Source organism: Vitis riparia, chromosome 8 (assembly GCF_004353265.1).
Source record: "Vitis riparia cultivar Riparia Gloire de Montpellier isolate 1030 chromosome 8, EGFV_Vit.rip_1.0, whole genome shotgun sequence".
Taxonomy (NCBI): Eukaryota; Viridiplantae; Streptophyta; class Magnoliopsida; order Vitales; family Vitaceae; genus Vitis; species Vitis riparia.
Window position 1 is genome coordinate 16,469,161 of NC_048438.1, and position 20,951 is coordinate 16,490,111.

At 34.6% G+C, this 20,951-nt stretch overlaps 3 protein-coding genes across 9 annotated transcripts; all 3 read right to left on the minus strand.

Annotated features, from left to right (window-relative positions):
• Positions 1 to 3,387: 3,387 nt before the first annotated feature.
• LOC117920895 (formin-like protein 6) lies at positions 3,388 to 7,920 on the minus strand. Of its 2 annotated transcripts, none has more exons than XM_034838585.1 (5): positions 7,188 to 7,920; positions 6,961 to 7,060; positions 5,761 to 5,875; positions 4,324 to 5,328; positions 3,388 to 4,025 (listed from the first exon to the last, which is right to left on the minus strand). In XM_034838585.1, exons 1-5 carry the CDS (start codon positions 7,339 to 7,341, stop codon positions 3,765 to 3,767), a joined length of 1,635 nt encoding a protein of 544 aa, XP_034694476.1. In that variant the 5' UTR covers positions 7,342 to 7,920; the 3' UTR covers positions 3,388 to 3,764. The 2 variants fall into 2 exon arrangements, with proteins under 2 accessions (XP_034694476.1, XP_034694475.1); XM_034838584.1 differs by having other exon boundaries at positions 6,961 to 7,072.
• A 3,904-nt stretch (positions 7,921 to 11,824) lies between these two features.
• Positions 11,825 to 15,314, minus strand: LOC117919687 (protein yippee-like). Of its 2 annotated transcripts, XM_034836912.1 has the most exons (6): positions 15,224 to 15,314; positions 14,884 to 15,030; positions 13,111 to 13,154; positions 12,366 to 12,474; positions 12,209 to 12,264; positions 11,825 to 12,112 (listed from the first exon to the last, which is right to left on the minus strand). In XM_034836912.1, the coding sequence occupies exons 2-6, from the start codon at positions 14,980 to 14,982 to the stop codon at positions 12,031 to 12,033; spliced, it is 390 nt and encodes a 129-aa protein (XP_034692803.1). In that variant the 5' UTR covers positions 14,983 to 15,030; positions 15,224 to 15,314; the 3' UTR covers positions 11,825 to 12,030. The 2 variants fall into 2 exon arrangements, with proteins under 2 accessions (XP_034692803.1, XP_034692802.1); XM_034836911.1 differs by lacking the exon at positions 15,224 to 15,314 and having other exon boundaries at positions 14,884 to 15,194.
• A 1,417-nt stretch (positions 15,315 to 16,731) lies between these two features.
• LOC117920453 (mitochondrial inner membrane protease subunit 2) lies at positions 16,732 to 20,455 on the minus strand. 5 transcript variants are annotated; one of them, XM_034837992.1, is made up of 6 exons: positions 19,990 to 20,455; positions 19,637 to 19,673; positions 18,593 to 18,806; positions 18,440 to 18,512; positions 18,005 to 18,225; positions 16,732 to 17,239 (listed from the first exon to the last, which is right to left on the minus strand). In XM_034837992.1, exons 3-6 carry the CDS (start codon positions 18,756 to 18,758, stop codon positions 17,169 to 17,171), a joined length of 531 nt encoding a protein of 176 aa, XP_034693883.1. In that variant the 5' UTR covers positions 18,759 to 18,806; positions 19,637 to 19,673; positions 19,990 to 20,455; the 3' UTR covers positions 16,732 to 17,168. The 5 variants fall into 5 exon arrangements, with proteins under 5 accessions (XP_034693883.1, XP_034693882.1, XP_034693886.1 ...); XM_034837991.1 differs by having other exon boundaries at positions 19,534 to 19,673; XM_034837995.1 differs by having other exon boundaries at positions 18,060 to 18,225; positions 19,534 to 19,673; positions 19,990 to 20,430.
• Positions 20,456 to 20,951: the final 496 nt, after the last annotated feature.

Consider the following 20,951-nt stretch of genomic DNA (forward strand, 5'->3'; position numbering starts at 1 on the left):
CTCATCTTCAACATGTCAAAACTTGTGCCAATGAACTTGCTATCTTGGAAGCTCCAATGAATGAAGAAGATCTCATCAAGAAAATTTTTTATGATTTCAATGATGAATATAAAGAATTTGTGTAGGTTATGCAAGCTTGTGAAACTCCAATCATGTGTACAAAACTACATGAAAAATTGTTGAATTTTGAGGCCTTTCTATAAACTCTATCATTTCCGTCATTTTCTTTTTCGATCATTGCAAATCCAGTCAATCGAAAACACTATTGGGTGGCGTCCTCCTATCTTCGATAACAATCTAATGGATTGGCACTTGTCACTCTCCTCGATAACAATCTAATGGATTGGCACTTGTCACTGTCCTTCAACCAACCATCATCGTCGACTACACTTGCACCTCAAGGAGACTAGTCTACATGATTAAGGTGATGGAGTTTGTAGATTATCATTGGCTCTCTTTTTAACTATTATGTTGTAGACTACCTCTTATGAGGAATAAACCTCGGGGAGATTGACTTACATCCCTACCTTACCTAAAATACTACCAACCATATGACAAAATTGAAAATTGATGGTGGTGGTGGGAGGTTGAAAGAAGTTGATAGGTGCCAGCCCATGGGGTTGTTATTGACAGTGGGAGGATGCTACCTAGTGGCGTTTCAGTTGATTAGATTTGCAATGACCGAATTATGGAGCTTGTAAAGAGGCCTTAAAATTCAACAATTTTTCATATAGTTCCCTAAATGTGATTGGCTTGCATAATTTGAACAAATTATATTCATCAGCAAAGTTTTGACACACTAAAGAAATTCAATAACACTTTGAAAACCTTGGCTAATTTTTTAGATGAATTTTCACTTGTTTAATTTGACCACGAGATGATGTAACATATGTGTCACAAAGAATGGTCTATGCCATGTGAGAAATGATGGCTCTAATAATAAACGACATAATAATCAAAGAGAAAGAGTGTTGATGATAGCATTAAGAATCAATTGATCTTGACGAATCTAAAAAGAGAAGGTTAGGTTTGGTAAGGTGACACCATTGACACAAATGGTAGTAGGTGGGCAAGGCTTAGTGCTATCAATATAACCAAGTAGATCACAGTTAATGAAGAGATTGAAATTATAGTTTCCATGTGAAATAGTTCATGGATGTGAGTTTGAGGGGATGTTAAGTGGTAACATTAATAGTGATAAGATCGAGGTGAGGTGTGTTGATATTTTGAATGATTAAGGCATTAATTTCGCCGTTGGCCTTGAATGGAGGGTATAGAGAAATTGACAAATAGGGATAAAGGTAATTGATGGGAAGAATAGTGATCGACAAAAATGACTTTGAAAACAGTAGTATGGTTGGTAGCTACTTTAGGACTTGAAGACCTACGAGCTTAGTGCTCTAATATCATATAAGGAAGGAAGAAGATTAAGAAATTATGACATATTAATAAATATTTATATACAAATAATGTTGAAAGAATAAACTCAACTAACTAAAATTAAAATCACAAGTATATCTTCCACTATAATTCAAACTAATAATTATTATCTTCTATACTAAAGTTAAACTAATAATAGATAAATATTACTATTTAAATTAAGGATAAACATTAACTTTTATTAACAACTCTAACAAGTTTCGAAAATATAAAATATTGCGGGAACCCAATAATTGTATTTTCTATATTGTAGTAGAATAATTATCTCTTATCCATGAATGTAGGTATGGTTAATAGAATAATGTTAAAATGTTATGTATCTTTATATGGATTATTTTATTTTTTGTGTTCTTTCATTAACATATTTATATTAAAGCTTCTCTTGGCACAATAATTGTATAACTTGAATTGAGAATTCTAAGGGAACTAAAGAGAATAAAATAAAATAAAATAAAAAATAGTTGAAGATGGAATGGATTGTTATTTGGTGGGGATATGATAACAAAAAAAAAATGGATCACAAAGAGATGAAAAGATTGATCTAGTATAATTTGTTTAAGATGGAAATAGTTAGAAAATGTTTCAAATTTTTAATTAATATAATTTTTTTTTAAATAATATTATATAAAAGATTTTTTACTGTAATATTATTTGGAACTCAATAATTATTTTATATGTTATAATAAAATGACTATCGTTTATTCTTGGATATAGGCATGGTTAGGCAAATCACATTCAAAACTCTGGTCTTTATGTAAATTAATTTATCTGGTTCTTAAATTAAGATTTTGCATTAAAACTTGGACCGCTCCAACAATATCATCGCCATAGTTGGAGAAGTTGGGCCCCAGTCTCCAACAATACCAGATGGATTACAGTAATAAATCTATGCGTTTTGAGCCAAAATAATATTATTGTTTAAATTTTCCAATCCAGATTCTCAGTAACCAAACAAAGATAGAAAGAACAATAACGAATATTTTTACCCCATTTCGAGAACACGAGAAATTCCGAAAGAAGAAGCACCGGAAAATGTGGTTGAAAAGAGCAGAAAAGAGAGGAAACTTGGCGTTTGATTCGCAAATGAGTGGTTACCATCTTTAGTCTTTGGAGATGAAGGAATCGCCTCCAAGAGCGCAGAGAAGGAGAAAGTAGCTTTTTAATGGACAAAATATGAGACACAGCTACTTTCATTTTAGGGGAAAAAAGCCTCTTCGGGTGTTCATGGATTCGGGAGCGGCACGTGAACGAGACGTGAGAGGCAGTTATTGCTGGACACGTGTCAAGGCTATGACGATACACGACTGATAATATCTGGTATGATAGTTGGTGGTACTTAATCAAGGCGTTTTCTTATTTATAATAAATTAACAATCCCGCAGGGATTTAGGGTTCGGAAATTTATTCTTCAAAAATTATATATATATTTTAAATTTAATATTTTCTTATAAACCTTATATATAAATATTTAAAATAATTAAAAGTATTTATATAAAAAATAAATTATTTTTTAAATAAAAATATAAAAAAAATTAAATTCATAAATATAAAGATTATTTTATCCCTTTTAACCTATTAATTCTTGGATTTATTTTGGAAATTACTTTTTTAAAAGCTTTTGAAACAATGTCTTGACTTATATAATAATTATTTATTAACATTTAATAAAATTTTCAAAGTAATTGATATAACTTCAACTTTCCACTAAACAAAAAATGGAAAGTTATACCCTCGGTCCTGAAAATTAAAAAAAATAATTATCATATTTGGTTATTTTATAAAAAAAATGTTAAATAAAATTAAATATAATTAAAATTAGTTAAAAATATATATATTTTAAAATTATTTAATCCTTATATTGATGAGCTAAATGGATGAAAAAACATGCATTCAATGATCATCCCAAGCTCATTTCGTCTAATGTGGTATATGGTCCTGAAAGGATGCTTAAAAAACTTTAAACCTCATGGAACACATGAGAGCTGCATAATTGGAAAATATAATCAATTAAGTTTTAAGCGATAGCATTCTAGATAGGTTCTAATCAAGAACACTACAAAAGGTGACCCAGAAAAATAATTCAAGAAATACCTAATTGGCTGTTCCACAGACATAACAAAGGATATTGCATAAATATCATATGCAGCTGCAGCCTTGCTGAGATTTCATAGAAATATTGGACGCCTTGGTACCTTCAGCGCCTTTGTAGGTACAGTTTGTCTCTTCAATACCTTGCCAGCTGCCTTCCATACAAAAATAGAAAAAGGCAGGAACAACAACAGCATGCAGAACCAGTTTAAATTTTTGGCCAAAGGTCCCATGGGTCACCCACCTTGCCGGCTGGCCGGGGAAGAGTGTCCTCTGTCACTTCCAAGTTCATCATCTTCTATTTCACTCCCATAAAAACAATGGTAGTTTTCATTGACACTTGGCTCAGAACTCGTAATGCTGCTTGTAGCAAGAGGAGAGCCTGAAACACTAGCTGTGTTGCTCTTTGTGGGCCCTGATCTCACACTGTACATAGAGGAAGCTGGAATATTTGTCATTAGTGGGCGGAGATTGCCCTGAATGCTTCGTCTTATATCCTGCTTAAAAGAAAACCCTGAATCAAAATGTGAATCACTACATCATTGCACAAAATGGCACTCCATTATTGCTACATATAGAACCAATGCAGCTACCTCTTTAGGTAGGGCATAACAATGATATCTTAACTATAGATTGCTCTAATATGAGGTTTTTCTGTGTCAGGTGTGCAAGATCGGTGATAGCATGCAGTAAGGTGAACAATGTTTATTATCCATTTCACTATCCTAATTTTTCAAAGTATTAATTCTTCATTATGGTGAATAGCGTGCCATGCAATACGGAAAGGATGTGTACCATATGCCTCAAAGCCATGTCTAAAGATTTCTTTGAGAGGGTTCTTCCAAAGCCGGAGCTGTCTGGAGCTGAAGAGGACTTCCCAGCTGGATGAGCAGAGCGATGATCATCTTGCTTAGGCGGTGCCAATTTCCTCATATTTACCACTCTTTCAACCATCTTTGTCCCAATAAGGACTGGACTCACATTGTCACTGCCATTGGAATGTGCTCGTCTCATGGCAGGGATGGAGTTCCCATTACTAGAGGAACTACCAAGTGAACCCCGTCCCCTAGAAGGAGAGCATGATTGTCGTCTTGGTCTTGCATCAGAACCAACTTCAGTAGAAGTAGATCTACCACTGGCTGCTCCTGCCCTACCCCTAGATGCAGAAGCTGGCCTTTCTGGCATTGATTTCTTTAAATTTGGAGGAGCATCAAGTGAGAAACCAGGTTTCTCAGAGGGTTTCTGTGGCCTAGACTTCACAATAGGAGAACTGCCACGTGATGGCACTGTGCTTTTTGATGCTGTGGGACCTGACTTTACCACTGAAGAAGAACGACCTGGAGGAGCAGCTACTGTGGGACCTGACTTTGCCACTGAAGAAGATCTAGCAGGAGGGGCAGATGCCCTAGATGCACTCGATGGGGTTGGGGTTGATGATCGACGGGATGGCGTTGCTGATCTTGATGTTGATTTGGAGGCTGTGACGGATGGTCTGGTAGTTGGTGTAGAAGAACGTGCAGTAGATCTAGTAGGCGTGGAGGATCTCACAGGAGGAGCTGTGAGCTTTGTAGAAGGCAATGTGGCCCGTGAAGTAGGTGTAGAAGGTCTTGAGGACTTTGATGTTGCTGGTAAAGTGGGCCTTCCAGTTGGCGTAGCAGGCCTACTTGCCGTTGATTTTGGGCCTCCTGATGACAACGGTCTTCTATTTCCAGCATGAGAGGAGTTCAGTCCAGAGGACATAGCTGGTTGCCTAGCTGCATCATTACTCCTTGAAGCAGGTTGTGGCTGGAGGTTGGGTAGCTGCAAATCCAAGAAATATAGAAAATAGCAATACAAATTAACAAGTTATCGCACTGTAAATAAACTCAAAAGTTCCAAATAATTGTAGTGAAACAAAAATCCCATTGACCACATGAAAAGTATAATTGACAGCCATAATTAGCTTAAGAGGAAAGTGCCAAAGATATGATGCCATTAGTAATAGAAGCCAAAATTACAATATCAATGGAGCTAGTGAAGGCATATGGCACAAGCACAGTAAACCACCTAGTTTCCAGGGCTCAGAAACATCCATGACTGATTGCTCAAAATCAAATAAGGTCCTTACCCTAGATTTCAGAGCACCAGGATGGATATTTGAAACCCCAATCTGATTCATTACAGTCAATTACACTAGTTTCCAAGGCTCAAAAATATCTATAACACGGGACCAGAAGCAAAGAAAGCCCTTACCCTAGATTTCAGAGTAGCAGGACGAGCATTTGAAACCTCAATCTGATTCATTACAGTTTTCTGTGATTCCATCTCCAAAGAAGGAAAAAGTGGGGTACCAGGTGGTGTGAGAAGCCTGAACACAAGAGACTTTCAATGAATACCAATCCCAAGAAACAATTTTTTTGTCAGATTACAGGATCATCAAATAACGTGATTCAGAAACCAGAGGATGTACTATATGCATCTAAATCTGTACGTACACAAAAACAAAGTTCATCTCCAGTAGCAATAATATAGACTACGAAAAATTACAGTATAAACAATAAAATACCTAATGAGTGTTAAAAGTAATGAACCATTGAGGTATTAGACACTTAACAGTGGAAAGTTGCCATAAGAATCACTTCAACTTGGTTAGGGAAACAAGAATTGTAACTGGAAGAGGAAACAGATGATGGAATTTTCCCTTTAGGAGAGCAAGAAAACAACAAGAATTTAGACTAATTCTCAATATGCAAATCCTTTTCTGGGGGAGTTGAATATGCTATCATTTTTAATTTGCATCTTCAAAATACTTCAGAAAAAAGGGATGCTCTTCAAAACTTAACAGTAGAATCTGCTTTCCTGCATCTGCTCATTCTTGGAGATACTGGGTTTACATAGGAAATATGAAAAGTAAATGACATCTCCAAATTTCAATGGAAAACCAGAGTTGGGTACACCTAATACAATGACAGCATTTAATTGATTGAGACATTTGGGTTGTTTCCTTCCACGGTTAAAAAAAGTCCCAAAATAAAATTTCTCAAACATCCAAAAGGATGCCAAGATCCTCACTGCTTTTCAATATCAGTAATCTATGCCAAACGGCTCATTCACTTGCAGCTCAAAACTATATCCCACCCATCTTAACTAAGTTTAGAGTCCTTAATTGATGTCCTATTGTCCTCTTTCATTAGCAAAAAATGTACTCTCTCCACTCTCCGTAACTCAACTGTGACTTGCATACAAAATCCTTGATGCCGGCCTTCCATTATGTAACTACAGTAAAAATACATCAAGATAGAAGAGCACCAAAGAATAAAAAAAAAACCATAGATAAAAAATGGAGACTCACAACTTGTTCATAATCATTGCATACTTTAACTCAGAGATTACCAAAACAAATCATACTATTCAGTTGGCAAGAAAAGAAGTCAGAGAGAGTTTAAGCATTACCAATCGTAATCGGTTCTGTCGTTTTCGGAATCCAGGAACTCATCGGGACCAGTTTTGCGCACAGGCATAGATGACACTATCTTGGATATAGGAGAGACATCTGGTTTGGACCCTGCAGCCATGAAATCATCATTGCACATAGAAGGGGTCCCTATTACTCAAATTTTTTCATTCAATTTGCTCTAATTTAAAAACCCCAAACACCAAACCCGAATAAATACACGTACCCAATGGAGCATCAGGGCTATCAAGAAGGAGAATATCATTCTTCTCCTTTTCGCGTCTCCGCATCTCAAGGAACAACAAGAGCTCCTCATCCTTCTCCTTCATCACCATCCTCAGATTCCTTTCCGGTTGCTCTCCCAGTACTGACACAGGCATTAACTATTCCTTGGACCTTAAAGCTTCGAACCCATCATCGAATCTCCCAACTAAAACTCAAAATCTTGTTTCTACGACTTCTGGAAGCTGTTTTTATTACAGAAATTTTTATTTCAAAACGAACAAAAATCAATTCATAAAACAATAACTAAGAACTTTTTTTCCCTTTTCTGCAGAAAACAATCATTCGCCCACCAAAAACACCATTTGCTTCAACAAATCCGAAACAGAGAGCAGCTATAGATCCAAGATAAAGTTGAAAATTGACTCAGTAGATAAGAGATCCTGGCGATATCGGCAAGAAAGCTTAAAGATATGCCATGCCCAAAACGACACCGTTTCGAACGGAGGAATCAAATGGAAACGAATCAAACGACGCCCACTTGTCGCGTAAAACGGCGGAGCTGAAGGGGAGAGCAGTGGCAACTCGTGTGATATACCCTTCGTTGTTGCCGGATGTTGGAGATAGAGGAGTCGTCCGAGCGTGGAAATCTTGCGTTGGCATTCAAGGGCGAGGCTTCTACTCTCTGGCTGAAGCCATGGAGGGAGTACTCCTCGCTTCTCACTTCTCGGATTTTCAAATTGGAAGGGGAGGTATTTGAAACATTTAGTATGCAGAGCAGCTATGTAACTGACCACAAATGACCTGGAAATTACGGAAATGCCATTCTACCATAAATACGAGGTTCTCCTATTAATTTCACCATTTTACCGCAATTAACTCAAAATTAACTCCCGGAGTTGAGCCGCCCTCACAACCAATGATGGTGAAAGATGCCACTCTCCAACTGCTGATGCATCACATGCACAATTACTTTAGGGCGTGTTTGATAAACCCATTTAATATGCATATATTTATTAAAATGACAACTTAAATTTGTTCTAAAATAATAATTTAATTTTTTCTAACAAGATTTGGTAAAATCTAAATGAAGTTATTAAGTGTGGGCAATTATGTAGTTAGGAAATAAGAGAGGCCCATTCTGGAAATCAGATCAATTTACAAAAAAAAAAAAAAAATTTGAGAAAAGGGAGGTTGGGCATCAGGGCACATGCCGTAAGATTGACTACTCGATACAGAGCGCCACGTGGCATTAATCCGCCCGCAGATTCAAACTTGTTCTTTAAAGTTCAAAACATGCAGTGAGTTCAACGTGGCCTGTCGGATTCCTCGGGATGTACTTCGCCATCCATATCATCTGATGCCCTCCATTTTCAAATTTTAATTTATTCAAATTTTAAACAAATTTAAATAGTATTCAAAATTCAAATAAAAAACAACCTTCATCTTCCAAATCCTACAACATTGAATTTTTGCTGGAGATCAAAGAAATTTCAGTTGAATGAATTCTCGGATTTGATTTTTCAAACCGACACTGTATCTACTCGCCGTGTATAATTTATAATAGCATCTCTATCAAGTAGGTGTTTTCAATCGACCAAGCTTAAAAATTCCTTTGGACAAATTGAGGGCGCAATAAAGAAGGGAACAGTGACATTGATACGGGCATGGCCGGATATGGCCAAAACCACTTCACTTAAAAACTAGAAATAGGCGATATCTAAAATTCAAAGTGGAACCACACCCACATGCCCAGCCATGTGCCGCCCTCAGTGTCCATGTCCCCCATGGCCCATGGACCCCATCCTACACCTGCTCGTATGCTCACTGTGTGTCCTTTCCATAAATCCAAAATCTAGAAATCTTCATGATTGAGGGAGTCGGTGTCAGAGTATATAGAGACAAGGATGTCTCGAACATTTTGCACATGACCTGATATCAATAGATCATATCAGTAAAGGAAACAAACTTGCTTCCTTAGTTCTTTTAGATCGGACGCAACAGGTTTTTCATCAACAGCTTATACGATGAATCATTCAAACGGGAAAGAATTGTTTCGGGCATGACCAGGGAAATGTCGTTGGAGAGTGACTAGTGTAGTGTGTGACAATTGAGGTTTTATTTGTTCCGTAGTACTTGTTCTATTAGTGTTCGTGGTTTGGTGGTCTGTGTTGTGATATTAATCTGGATTTTAAGAATTAAAAACCTTTGTTTAGTATTTGATTTCGAAAATACTTTTGAAATGGTACAGCAATTGACATGACCTAAAAAACCCATCATGAAGAGCAATGAAAAGGCAAACATATATCTCCTAAGTACTAGATTAGCTGGGGATTAAGGTAATTATTCTAAAGATAGCATGTCCTAGGTCACACAACAATCATCACTAAAAAGGGGTCCGCATTGATGGCATATGTTAGGTCAAGAAGAGATTCTAAAGATAGCATATGATTGGTAAAGCCAGAGTCACTTGAAAAAAAAAAACATATGGAGCTCAATATCATGCCAGAAGAAGATGTGAAAATAGAAAATGACAAACTAAAGGTGGCACTAAAAAGGCAATCCAAAGTTGACACAACTTTAGATTCAATGTATCTAAAACCACCATCCATCTCGTAATATAGGAAGTGTGAACAACTAAATTCGATGTATCTAAAACTACTATCCATCTAGTAATATAGAAAGTGTGAAATAAGGTTAATTAGATTAAGAAAAATTTAGAGGGGTGAATTGAGTTTTTAAAAGCTTTTCAAAAACACACTTAATTAAACATTAAATAGAGCATTAAATATAAAGAGATAAGGAAAACAAAGAATGCAAATATAAGGTTAATAGTGGTTCGACAATTCTCGCCTACATCCACTCTTCTTAAGCCCTTTTCGATTGAGAGTTCCACTAATTTAAAACTTCAACCAAGTTTCCAAGTATTTACAATTTGATTTTTAGCTCTAATGGATATTACAACTCCTCTTCAAGTATATTTAGTTAAACCACTTTTGCCTAAGATTTTTAAAGAAATGCTTGGGTTTTGATCAAATATATATTTAATTCAAGAATCGAATATAAGATGATGCATGATATTAAAAAAATAAAAAATAAAAAAGAAAAAACTTTATGTGCGGTATTCATTTTCTCTTAATCTTACATTTCTTAGACTCCTTGATAATTGACTTGATTATCATTTGAATCTATTGATTAATACCTAAAGCTTTTCTTAATTTTAAATTATTAGTATATTAACTATAATTTGTTATCATCAAAATGTGATTAAGAAAATCATTAGACTAATAGAAAGTATCTACCAAAAAAAGATTGAAATTGAATACAGGTGACCCATATAATCAATTAAAACTATAAATAGTAGAGGGGATTGATTATTTACCTTCTTCATCGATCTCAATTGAAGACTTTTTTTTCTCCTCAATTGACATCTTTTGTAGAAAAATCCAAGTTTCTTTTCAGTATAGTCAAAGTGAAAAAAAACAACTTGAAGGGTCAATGACTTCAATTGAAGTTGAATATACACAAGAGGAATTGGATACTACATATGTTTTTATCTAAAACCATGTCTTGGTTAAAACATTATCTAGAATATTAACATGAAACACATTAATAATAAATAAAAGCCATGCACCACCAATAATCTAAGTTCTTCAAATAATTGACTCAAAGTGATGAGGATTTCATCCCAACTAGTTCAACAAGAACTATCAACTCGACTTGATCGAGATGCTAAATTTAGTAAAATATATAGCTATAATGATAATGTAAAAATGTAAAAAGAAATCAAGTATCAGTTTAGACATTCACCTTGACCCAAGCACAAAGAATACATACATTCTTTCACATTTTTAAATGATCTTAATTTTATTTTATTTTACTTTCAAATGGTCCAAAATAAGCACAAGACAACAATCCTCTAAACCTCCTTTTACCATTTTCTGATAAAAATTCCATGCCAACTTGAACACTAGATGAAACCACTAATCTCCTTTCCCCTTTATCCCTTTACCCCTTTTCCCCTTTCCACCTTTCCTTTGTTCTTTGGGTACCACGATCAAAATTTATCACCCCGCTCTTAGAAAACAATGTCTCCTCCTACCTTTAGAATTCAAGATGAAACCACTCTTCTCCTTTCTCCTTTCCCTTATTCTTTTTAAAACAACTATGACTCGATATGAATAAAGAAGAGAGTCTAAACTTTCAAAATTCAAGATAAACCACTCTTCACCTCCTTTCCCTTATTCTTTTCAAAACAACCATGACTCAATTCAAATGAAGGAGAAAATCTAAAAACAGAGCAAGGCATTATTATGCATTACACAATGATAATGAGTCTAAATATAACACTTCAGTTTCTTTGTTCACAAAAACTCCTAAAGAAATCCATCATCTCATTCTCACAAAATTCTAACAATTTTAGAACAAAGCCATGGTAAACTTATCCATTCCTACCTTACCTAGGTGAAGGTCAAAAAGACTTCATCCTGGAAAACGCACCTCCAAACCCACTTCAATGACACCCCCCCTCCCCTCCTTAATATCACTTGCTTGTGAAATTCACGCTATTAATGTCTAATTAACAATAAAATCATGTCTTCATATTTAAGAATTATCCTTGGCAAATAATCTTGTTAGATATGGTCAAAAGGAGACTAGCATTGATGCAATAATGCAATTTGATAATTAACCAATGGAAAATGCCATCGTTCAACCCCCATTTTGTGAGACCTGCAAACTAACCAATTTGAGAATCCGGACTAGCAGGTCCCACAAGAAGGTAGGTGTTTTATAAGAGGATGTACAATTAAAGAAAAATAATCAAATTTTCCAAACTGAATGGCTCATCATGCGTCTTCCACATCACTTCCACCAGCCTGAATGTCCTGATTAACATAGGTGCTTCCATCAGGACCCAACACCTTGAACCTGCTCAGCCACAAAATCTCTCTCAGGCCACCTCAAAATAATAATAATAAAACTAAAGATAAAATAACTTTACCACCACAGATCGTAATTGAATACCTCTCAAGAATAAATTTTCCTTCCTTGTATTGTTGGGACTTCTCATGTGCAGCCTCCTGATTTCGATAATCAAAATTAAAATCCCAAAATAGATCAAGTAACAGGCATGAAGTTAAAAACTCAAGCAATGCAACAGCATTTCTGAACCAGATCTTACATATTTCCATCCAACAATGGAGCCACACCCAACGCAGAATATGTCAACAACAGTGTGCATTCCAGTCATCATCAACCGATCTTCCTTCTCTCCGACTGTGACATTCACACTGACATACATTTCGAAGCAAACTATCAATTAAATGATGCATGTGACTGGCAAAATGCAAGGGAATTTATTTCTTAGACATTGATAAAAGGAGTGAAAACAATGGGATTCCTTTTCTTTTCAAAAAAGAAAAAAAAAATATGGTTTTAAGTTTTATTTTTATTTTTCACACAACCCAGGCTCATCACTTTATTGGTGGAAATCAAATCAATCCACTTTTGCCAACTTCCTGACAAGCTGATTTCATAGTTGCCACATTCTCCATGTTACTAATACAGATTGGGAGAAAGACAAAAGAAATGAAGTCAATCCCCTATTGCCAACTACCAGCAGAGATGATTTCATGGCTACCATATTATTACTTATCAGGATAGGAAATAGTGGCAATTACAATATGTAGTAACATATTTTGGGCCATCTACAGCCATTCCCTCATGACAAGCATCTGATGCTCCCATTTGACGCATCTCCAACTTAAATGTAACCAGGTCAACACCGATGACTTAAGAGAAACAGTTCATACGCATAAAAAACAACAGCACACATGCATACATAATCCCTTCTTGTCATCCCACACTGTAAGAGACAAATGCTAACAACCTACCATAAAAGATGAAAATTTTCATAGAATACTTACACCTTATCAAAGAGATAAGCCTTCCCATGTTTGCTGTGAAAAGCCTGCAACATGAAGATATATGAGCTTAAGTACATGCCTCTGCCAATCCTGACTGAAATGGACACAAAGAAGGATACAAAAAAAGAAAAGGGACTACAGCCCCCAAGGGTTTCAGTTACAGCAGGTTAAAGAGAGAGTACCCTTCTCTTTTGCAATTTTCTGTATTCTAAACTCCCTAATCAGGGAAGAATATGATAGTGAAAGATTGGTTAACGGTTGATTTACACAGGTGTTTTACAGGTGACAGTATCAGAAAACTAAATGGCAATAGATCTCCATTACGAAGAAAAGCTTCATAGGATAGTAATAGTAATATATTCCATCCATATACTCAAACCTAGTTAAGCTAAAATCACAATATTGAAAAGACATGAATAATGTGAAACTGAATATGAACTCATAATCATTTTATTTACCTTGATAGGTTGGAGAATAAAATTCAGGAAGATTTATCCCTATAGATAAGTCATTAGGATTCCAAATTGAAAATCCCATTTTTTCAAATCATTCTTCCTGTCAAAAATTCATATTGTAAAGTAGAAATCCCGGAAGTGTTATTCATTCACCATCATCAGACTAGGCAACTTTCTTTACCACATATGTGAAAAGCTAATCTCTTTTCTGGCAAATTATTGTTAGCACATTGTGACAAACATTTAAAATCAAGGAAATTCAACCATATAATTCTAATCAGTAAAAATAAACAACACTTAAGCCTGTAAGAACTTCAGTTCCAACAGAAAATAGAAGTAAACATTGGTGTCCATAATCAAGAGGGTCAAACATATTGAGCGTCCAATTTGCTTTTATTTTCATATTTTTATGGTTTGAAATTAAAGATAACTCAATAGTTCATCAAAATTCTTTGAGGCATTGGATGCTCCATTCCTAAATTTAGGATTCTATACCATCACCATGTTTTGGGATGTGCTGTTGTACTCTACATCACTAGGGTGCAGATGGTAGAAAGAGGTAAGAAGATTTTTAGGAATTGATAAGCAAGAAAAAGGTATTCAATCACAGCAGGAGAGAGGGAATATAAAGGATTTTCGGAATAAATAAATCAGTAAAGGAGAGATTTTCATAAAATTTTAATTTCCTTTTTCTTTCTAGAGTTTCTCATAACCCAAAAACATAAACAGAAAAATAGTAACAAAACAAAATAATGTGAATGACGATTTACAGTGAAAAAAAAAAAAAAAGAGTTCCAAAAAAAGAAAGAAAAGAAAATCTACTCGAGTCATCGATGACAATTGAAATTGGACATAAAAACAGAAGGGATGGATGAGTTCCTGAGATTGAACTCTTCCACTCACACGATGTATCCCGGATGCAATTGAGACTGCTAAACTAATACAAAATCTTCTATATTAGATGCGATGAAGAAGACTAAACCTTCCTCTAGTTGGATCATTAAAAAGGGAAAAACACATGTGAAGTACAACAAGCCACCAAATTTCAATAACAGATATCGCAGTGAAATTCGCAAAAGGATCACAACAACAGATGGAAATCGGGTTCCTTCAATTTACAGATTTCTGAACAAAAAAAAAATCCTGTAACTGGAATAATCCTCCAGAAACAGAATGGAAATATCAAGATCAACATAATGCATCAAAAAAAGTACAAAGGCAATAAACAAGATAGGCCTTTTCCTGTTCTTTCTGAATTTCCTTTCCTGGGTGTATATAGAAAAGAGAAATATGAAAGGGTGGTGGCATTGGGGGAAACCTTGGAAATAATTTGATTGGCATACGCAAAATGGGTCTTGCAATGCTTGCAGCTGTAGACTCTGCCGCCATCAAGAGTAACCACAAAAAGCCTACCCATTCTCACCCACCACCTTCGTTCAATCGCACTCCCCTTCTCTCCCTTTCCCTTCAAAACCACAAAAAATACCCAAATCACACTGTCACACCAAACAAATACCTCGTTTTGGTCGCTACAACTTATGTTTTCCAAGCAACCAAACAAACCGCGTAAAACGCGGACGATAACGGAAAAAATGGATCATTATCAGGAATTTTTCAAAGAAAAAAAGTAGAAGGAAAAACTGAAAAAGCGATCGTACCGGCGCTGTGAGAGTCAAATTGTAACGTCTTCGCTGTCTTCATTTATACGCCCCACCGACGCAACACTACTTAAACTTCCCATATCCTCAATTAACCATTTCGGATTGTTTTTAAAAATAGTTATTAAAAAAAACAAAAATAAGATAATTCTCACCATTTATTTAATCTTTACAATTTTTTGGAAAAGATAAATTCACTCTTCTAAAGATCAATTTTTAAAAGGAAACGTTTATTTAATGCCCATATAAATATATGAATAAAAATATTACCTCATTTACCTTCTTTTTTTTATTTTTATCTAATTAGAGCAATTGAAATAAACCAATATAAGATATCATTTTTTTTCCCATTTTATCTATGATAAAATCATTTTTCTATGATTTTATTATATTAATTATTTTTTTTTATAATTACTTTATTTGGTTAGGTTTAAGAATAATATACTAAGATAGTGTTTATTTTTTTGTTAAATAAAAAAAGTCAAAATATTTTACTTTTTCCATTCAACTAAAAATAACTCATTAAAATTAATTAACATAACAAAACTAATAACAGATTCATCTTAATTATATTGATTAATATCAATAAAAAATTTTAGTTGAAAAAACCAAATATTTTAATTTTTTCTATTAAATTAAAAAACAAACACCACTTAAGTATTAAGATTCTATACTTGACAAAAAATATTTGAAAATAAATTCACCAATAGATCACTTTAATTAAAATAAATTTTTATCATGTGGTTACAACTTAAGTTAAATTATTTATCTTTTACTTTTAGCTCACTTTTTTATTCTAATTTCCAAGTATATTTTTTAATATATTAATTTTGAAACCAAAAAAATATCTCAAATGACTCACCATATAAATAATGTTAATGATATTTACAAATATAGTTGGGTTAAATTATTTAGTCCCAAAATTTTAAATTATAATAGAGCTTTTATTCAATTTTAATTAGAAGCGGTGAGTTTGATTTCCAAAAAAAGAAAAAAAATTGAGGAAAAATGGGAAGGAAAAAACTAGACATAATGAAAAAGTGAAAAAAAAAATTTAAATTTTAAAAATTATATTTGTATACTACTTCAAACTTATTTAACTTATTTAAATTATTTAAAAATATGTAATTTTCATACTAATTTTAATTATATTATGAAGTATGCTTCCATATTATGAAGCATCTTAAGTTTCATTCCAACTATGACAAATTTGAGGAAAATATGAGAAAAATAAACAAGGAAACTTGGAAAGACAAAGAAAAGTGACACAAAATAAAATAAAAGTTTTGTCACAACAATTTTCAATTTTATACATCTTTCGGAAAATATACATTAAAAAAAATTAACAAAAAAATATTAATGATTATTTGAATTATGATTTGATTCCTTAAAAAAGAAGAAGAAAAAAAAAAGGAAAGAATTTGAATTATGATTTGATTCCTTAAAAAAATAAAAAATAAAAAGGAAAGAAGTTTTGGGGGATGGAGGTGAGCGTCCAAGAGTGGGAATGATATCAAGGCCTCTGGAGGAGCACCCTACCTACAGCACAAACAGCAGCACCCCGGCCAAATCCTCAAACAAATTTTGGCTAATCTACTCATTTGTCCTAAATTTACACTCCTATGGCTGCCTTACAAGGTGAGTGTAAAACCAACATTATCTTTCTATTTCCTGAATCATGCTATTCTTATATTTTGAGCATGCAAAAACCAAATGGGATCGCACCAGGGTCAAAATTTGACTGGGGGGTATATTGTTACATTTGTTACAGTAGACACCAGCTTGTTTTCTTGCTCAAGATAGCCCTCCAGTTCAATGATAGAACACTGCCACAGCAAATGCTCAATAAATAAATTAATCAAGGATAAGTTTTCCGGAGCAAAACAGGAACCTGCAGCTCTAACACAATTAGCCGAAAGAAATTCTGTCATGAGGAATTCTTCTCTCAACTTCCCCTATTCGCTGAGGAGGCCACACAATGTGGGTAGCCCTTCCGCAAGCTAAACCCAAAGGAACCTGCGTTGGCATCACATTCAAGTTACAGAAAACCAAGACTCTGGCTAACAATCACACAGTTCAGTATATATATTAACATAAACAGTAAACAGTGTTGATTCTCTAAAGCAGCTTCCAAGGGGTAAAACTTGATTCCTGGAGGCAAAAACCAACTACTCTATTACAGAAATTAAAAAGAGTGATCGTAAAGTGTCACAGAGAGGTTATCTCTGAAGATAACATAGATAATCAGGAACAACATGGCCTAAACTTCAAACCAATATTAAATTGAGTTGTTACTCACTTACTCTTAATATATTCTTGGTATTAAGATTGATGCAGATAAGCAATCTAAATCATCATCTTTCTATGTGCGCAATTAGTTGAAACAAACACACACCACATTTGCCAATATCGATAGAGAGAACAAATTAAAATCGTCACAAATTTTGTTCTTCCTTCGTACACTAATTCTCTACCAAAAGCCTCATGCAACACCTATTCTCAGTATTATTATGCTAAGTCTACATCAAACTGCACATTTTATCACCATTGACTGGTGCAGTAAACAACCTAAATCAGTATCATAGGCACTAAGTTGGCCAAGGAGTGTGTCTATTTGTGTGTGTCTCAGAAAGCATGACATTGGAGAACAATTATTCAGAACTATTATGCCAAAGTCTACTTCAAACTCAAATGTTTCTATATTTTCCAGTATAGACTTCTAAATTTGTGATCATGCAAATACCGAAATAAAATAATGAAGAATATAATCATCATTTAAACCTCCAAAGCTCCCCTCCTTCAAGTAATATAGGAACATGGTGTTAAGGCAACATACTGGGCCAAAAGATCTTGAATCCAAACTAGAAGCAGAATTGTCTCCCTCAACCCAACAATGCCCCTCTGGAATCCTCAAGACATCATATGAATGTGGTGCTGTGATCCAATCCCCTGGCAAGGCAATTATTCTCTTTATTTGTTTCTCACGGTGATTATTTGGGGAGCTGAAAAAGATTTCAACTACAACATAATCAGAATCAGTAATTAAAATTCCGCATCAATAGCATGCAACACACATATGCAAGAATGAAGAACAGCATTCAGATCATATAAAACACAGAACTCTTGCTGAAATGATATATTATAATGTAGGTATACAAATTATCCAGATTTTTTATTTTAATAAACATGGTAATAGAGCATCAATAAAAAGATTACCGGAATGCTATCACATCACCATGAGAAAACTTGTACTTTTCAAGGCAAAATTTTTCCAACAAGACATAATCATCTGCATAAAAAAGAATGATCATTGCAATTAATTTTAAAACAGGGGCAGAACTTGTTTAAGCTTTCTCTTAACTATGTTACCAGTCAATGATCCCATAAAAGTTCTAGCATTGGGATTGAATGTGGGATGCATGGAGAGGCCTTGCACATGGGCAATACTGGCATATCGATCTGAAATGGTAAGGCCTATGAGCCCAAATGTGAAACACTTCTTACCAAAGTCCCATAAAAAGTTTCGAGTTCCCATATCCAAGTCTCCTCAACCAGATGCATGTCAGGCATAACCCGATGCCATCTGCACCAATCATCAACATCCATTAAAGAAAATCAAGAATAAAAAAAAAAAAAGAGAGAACAAAGGACCAAAATCTGCGATCTCACTGCCACATAGTAATATTCATCAAGCATTATGCATTTTTAACTAGACAATAGTAATCATGGATCTATCAGCCAGTGTCCTTATATCACAAACATTAGCCAAAAAATGTCTACCTTAAGGAATACATGTGTTTTCTTTATTTATCAAATCTTAGTGTTAGCTTCAGTGCTGTTGAGTTAAAATATGTTGCAAATTTTTGTGCTCAAAAGAGCATAATTCTAATATAGTTGCACCAAAAGGATCACCAAAACCTTCAATGAAATTTGCTTGGATGTTAGGAAAAAAGAAAAAAAGAAAAACCATTCACCAATATGCAATTAAACCCAAACAATAATGATCTTTAAACTACTGCAATGTCCATATCCTCTCATAATTCCAATCAAACCCAAGATATTGGGAAAAAAAAACCACTGGAAACCAGATTAAACTATCTTTTGAAATAACTAGCACATATTCATAACTTAAGTTCATTGAGATTTGCTTGCTGCAATATGACAGGGATATAGTCATATATGTTTCCCATCCTGTACGATAAGCCCAGGAAGCAACCTATCCCTGAATGACTACCCCAGAAGATTATATGGAAGTAAATGTTTTTTCCCCAACTATAAGATATCAAACAGGTATAAAAAGATTTAGTTACTTGTACAGTCTGACAACTATCCAGAAATGTATGGGTGATCAGGTGTCTACGTTTCTGGCTTACAACCAAAACCCACAAATTGAAAGAAAACGGCTCACATTACCATTGTACTTTAGCTGATTTTACAATGTAAATGGAACCTGCGTACGAAACCCAATACAGAAAATTCAGATTGAGGGAGTGTGTGGTGCAGAAAATTGTAAAACACAACTCAGAAATTATCATTTACAAAGAAATATGGTCACGTTAATCGACCTCAATTTCCCCTAACAGTTAGGTACCGATTTTTTCTCCCATTTTCTTTCAATAAAATTTAAAAAATAAATATATAAAGAAAAACCTCAGTAAAACACCATTTACTCAACAAAGCGATTTTCTCTCTCAGGTAGAATATGAAGAATCCAGTTTCCAAAAAAAGGAAAAAAGAACCCTGAGCAAGTGTTAGAAAACCTTTACCTGATCCGGAAGATAGAGAGCTGCTATGGGTTTTGCTCTGGGGCACAGTCCTACCATGGCTGTTGGATCGTTTTCCTCTTGTAAGATGAAGCTGGGGGCTGCTGGGCCTAACCCTCCTTTTCAAGGCCCTAGTCCAGCCCATTCAATTATTGGGTTTCCAGCTCAGCCCATCTTAATTTTAACCGTTTTTGCAGTTTCAGATTATTGTAACGATCGCTCTCCCGTGGGGCCGAAGGAGAGAGCGATGATGGGTTGCTTGGCAAAGTCAGAGATGGGGGCCGTGGCGGCAAGGCCAGGGACGATATGGCGTTAGTCCGTGGGTGTGGTCGGATGGGATTGTGGCTGTGGGAAAGAGGGAAAATGGGTATGGAAATATGATGAGGGAGTGATGAAGAGATGAAAGAAGAGAGTGTTGGCAAGGGAAAAGGTGAGCCCCGGTGGAGACACGTTCAGTTGCAGAGGAGGTGGTGTTGCGTTCATCAAAGGCAAAAACGGAAATAATTATAAATCACACTGTTTCTGGGCTGCTAGGGGGATTAATTATGTTATTGGGCTCTTGGCTCAGACTCTGCAGAACTTGGCCACCAATTTCAATTCTTTGGAAATTGGGCTCGAAAATTTTCCCTGTCTTCTTTATTCATTTTTTTTTATAAAAAGTCATAATTATTTCCAAGTTATTAAAATATAAATAATAGAAAAGCCATAAGCATTTTGAAGTTATTAAAATATAAGTAAGATATTGAGTTATAAATATTAGAAATATTTCCTACCATCAGTCAAATATATTTAACATTCAATAATAATTTTAATAAATTATTTTTAAAATTTTAATATTTAATAAATTTTATTATTTAAGTATTAAAAATAATAAAAACTCTCTCAAAATCATTATTTACTCTAAGCATGGGAATGATTGACAAGGTTAATTGGAGAAAGATATTGCATAATAGGTTTACGATGTC

Excerpts from the sequence above, each read along its gene's own strand:
- LOC117920895 (XM_034838584.1), bottom strand. The coding sequence starts at position 7,341 with ATGCCTGTGTCAGTACTGGGAGAGCAACCGGAAAGGAATCTGAGGATG. Across the intron at positions 7,073-7,187 it reads TAGCCCTGATGCTCCATTGG|GGTCCAAACCAGATGTCTCT; the intron begins GTACGTGTATTT and ends TCATGGCTGCAG. Across the intron at positions 4,026-4,323 it reads ACATGGCTTTGAGGCATATG|GATATAAGACGAAGCATTCA; the intron begins GTACACATCCTT and ends TCTTTTAAGCAG.
- LOC117919687 (XM_034836912.1), bottom strand. The coding sequence starts at position 14,982 with ATGGGTAGGCTTTTTGTGGTTACTCTTGATGGCGGCAGAGTCTACAGC. Across the intron at positions 12,475-13,110 it reads GCTTATCTCTTTGATAAGGT|TGTGAATGTCACAGTCGGAG; the intron begins GTAAGTATTCTA and ends AATGTATGTCAG. Across the intron at positions 12,265-12,365 it reads CCATTGTTGGATGGAAATAT|GAGGCTGCACATGAGAAGTC; the intron begins GTAAGATCTGGT and ends TATCGAAATCAG.
- LOC117920453 (XM_034837993.1), bottom strand. The coding sequence starts at position 18,758 with ATGGGAACTCGAAACTTTTTATGGGACTTTGGTAAGAAGTGTTTCACA. Across the intron at positions 18,226-18,439 it reads GGTGATGTGATAGCATTCCG|CTCCCCAAATAATCACCGTG; the intron begins GTAATCTTTTTA and ends AATCTTTTTCAG. Across the intron at positions 17,240-18,004 it reads GAAGGAGGGGAGCTTTGGAG|GTTCCTTTGGGTTTAGCTTG; the intron begins GTTTAAATGATG and ends ATGCCAACGCAG.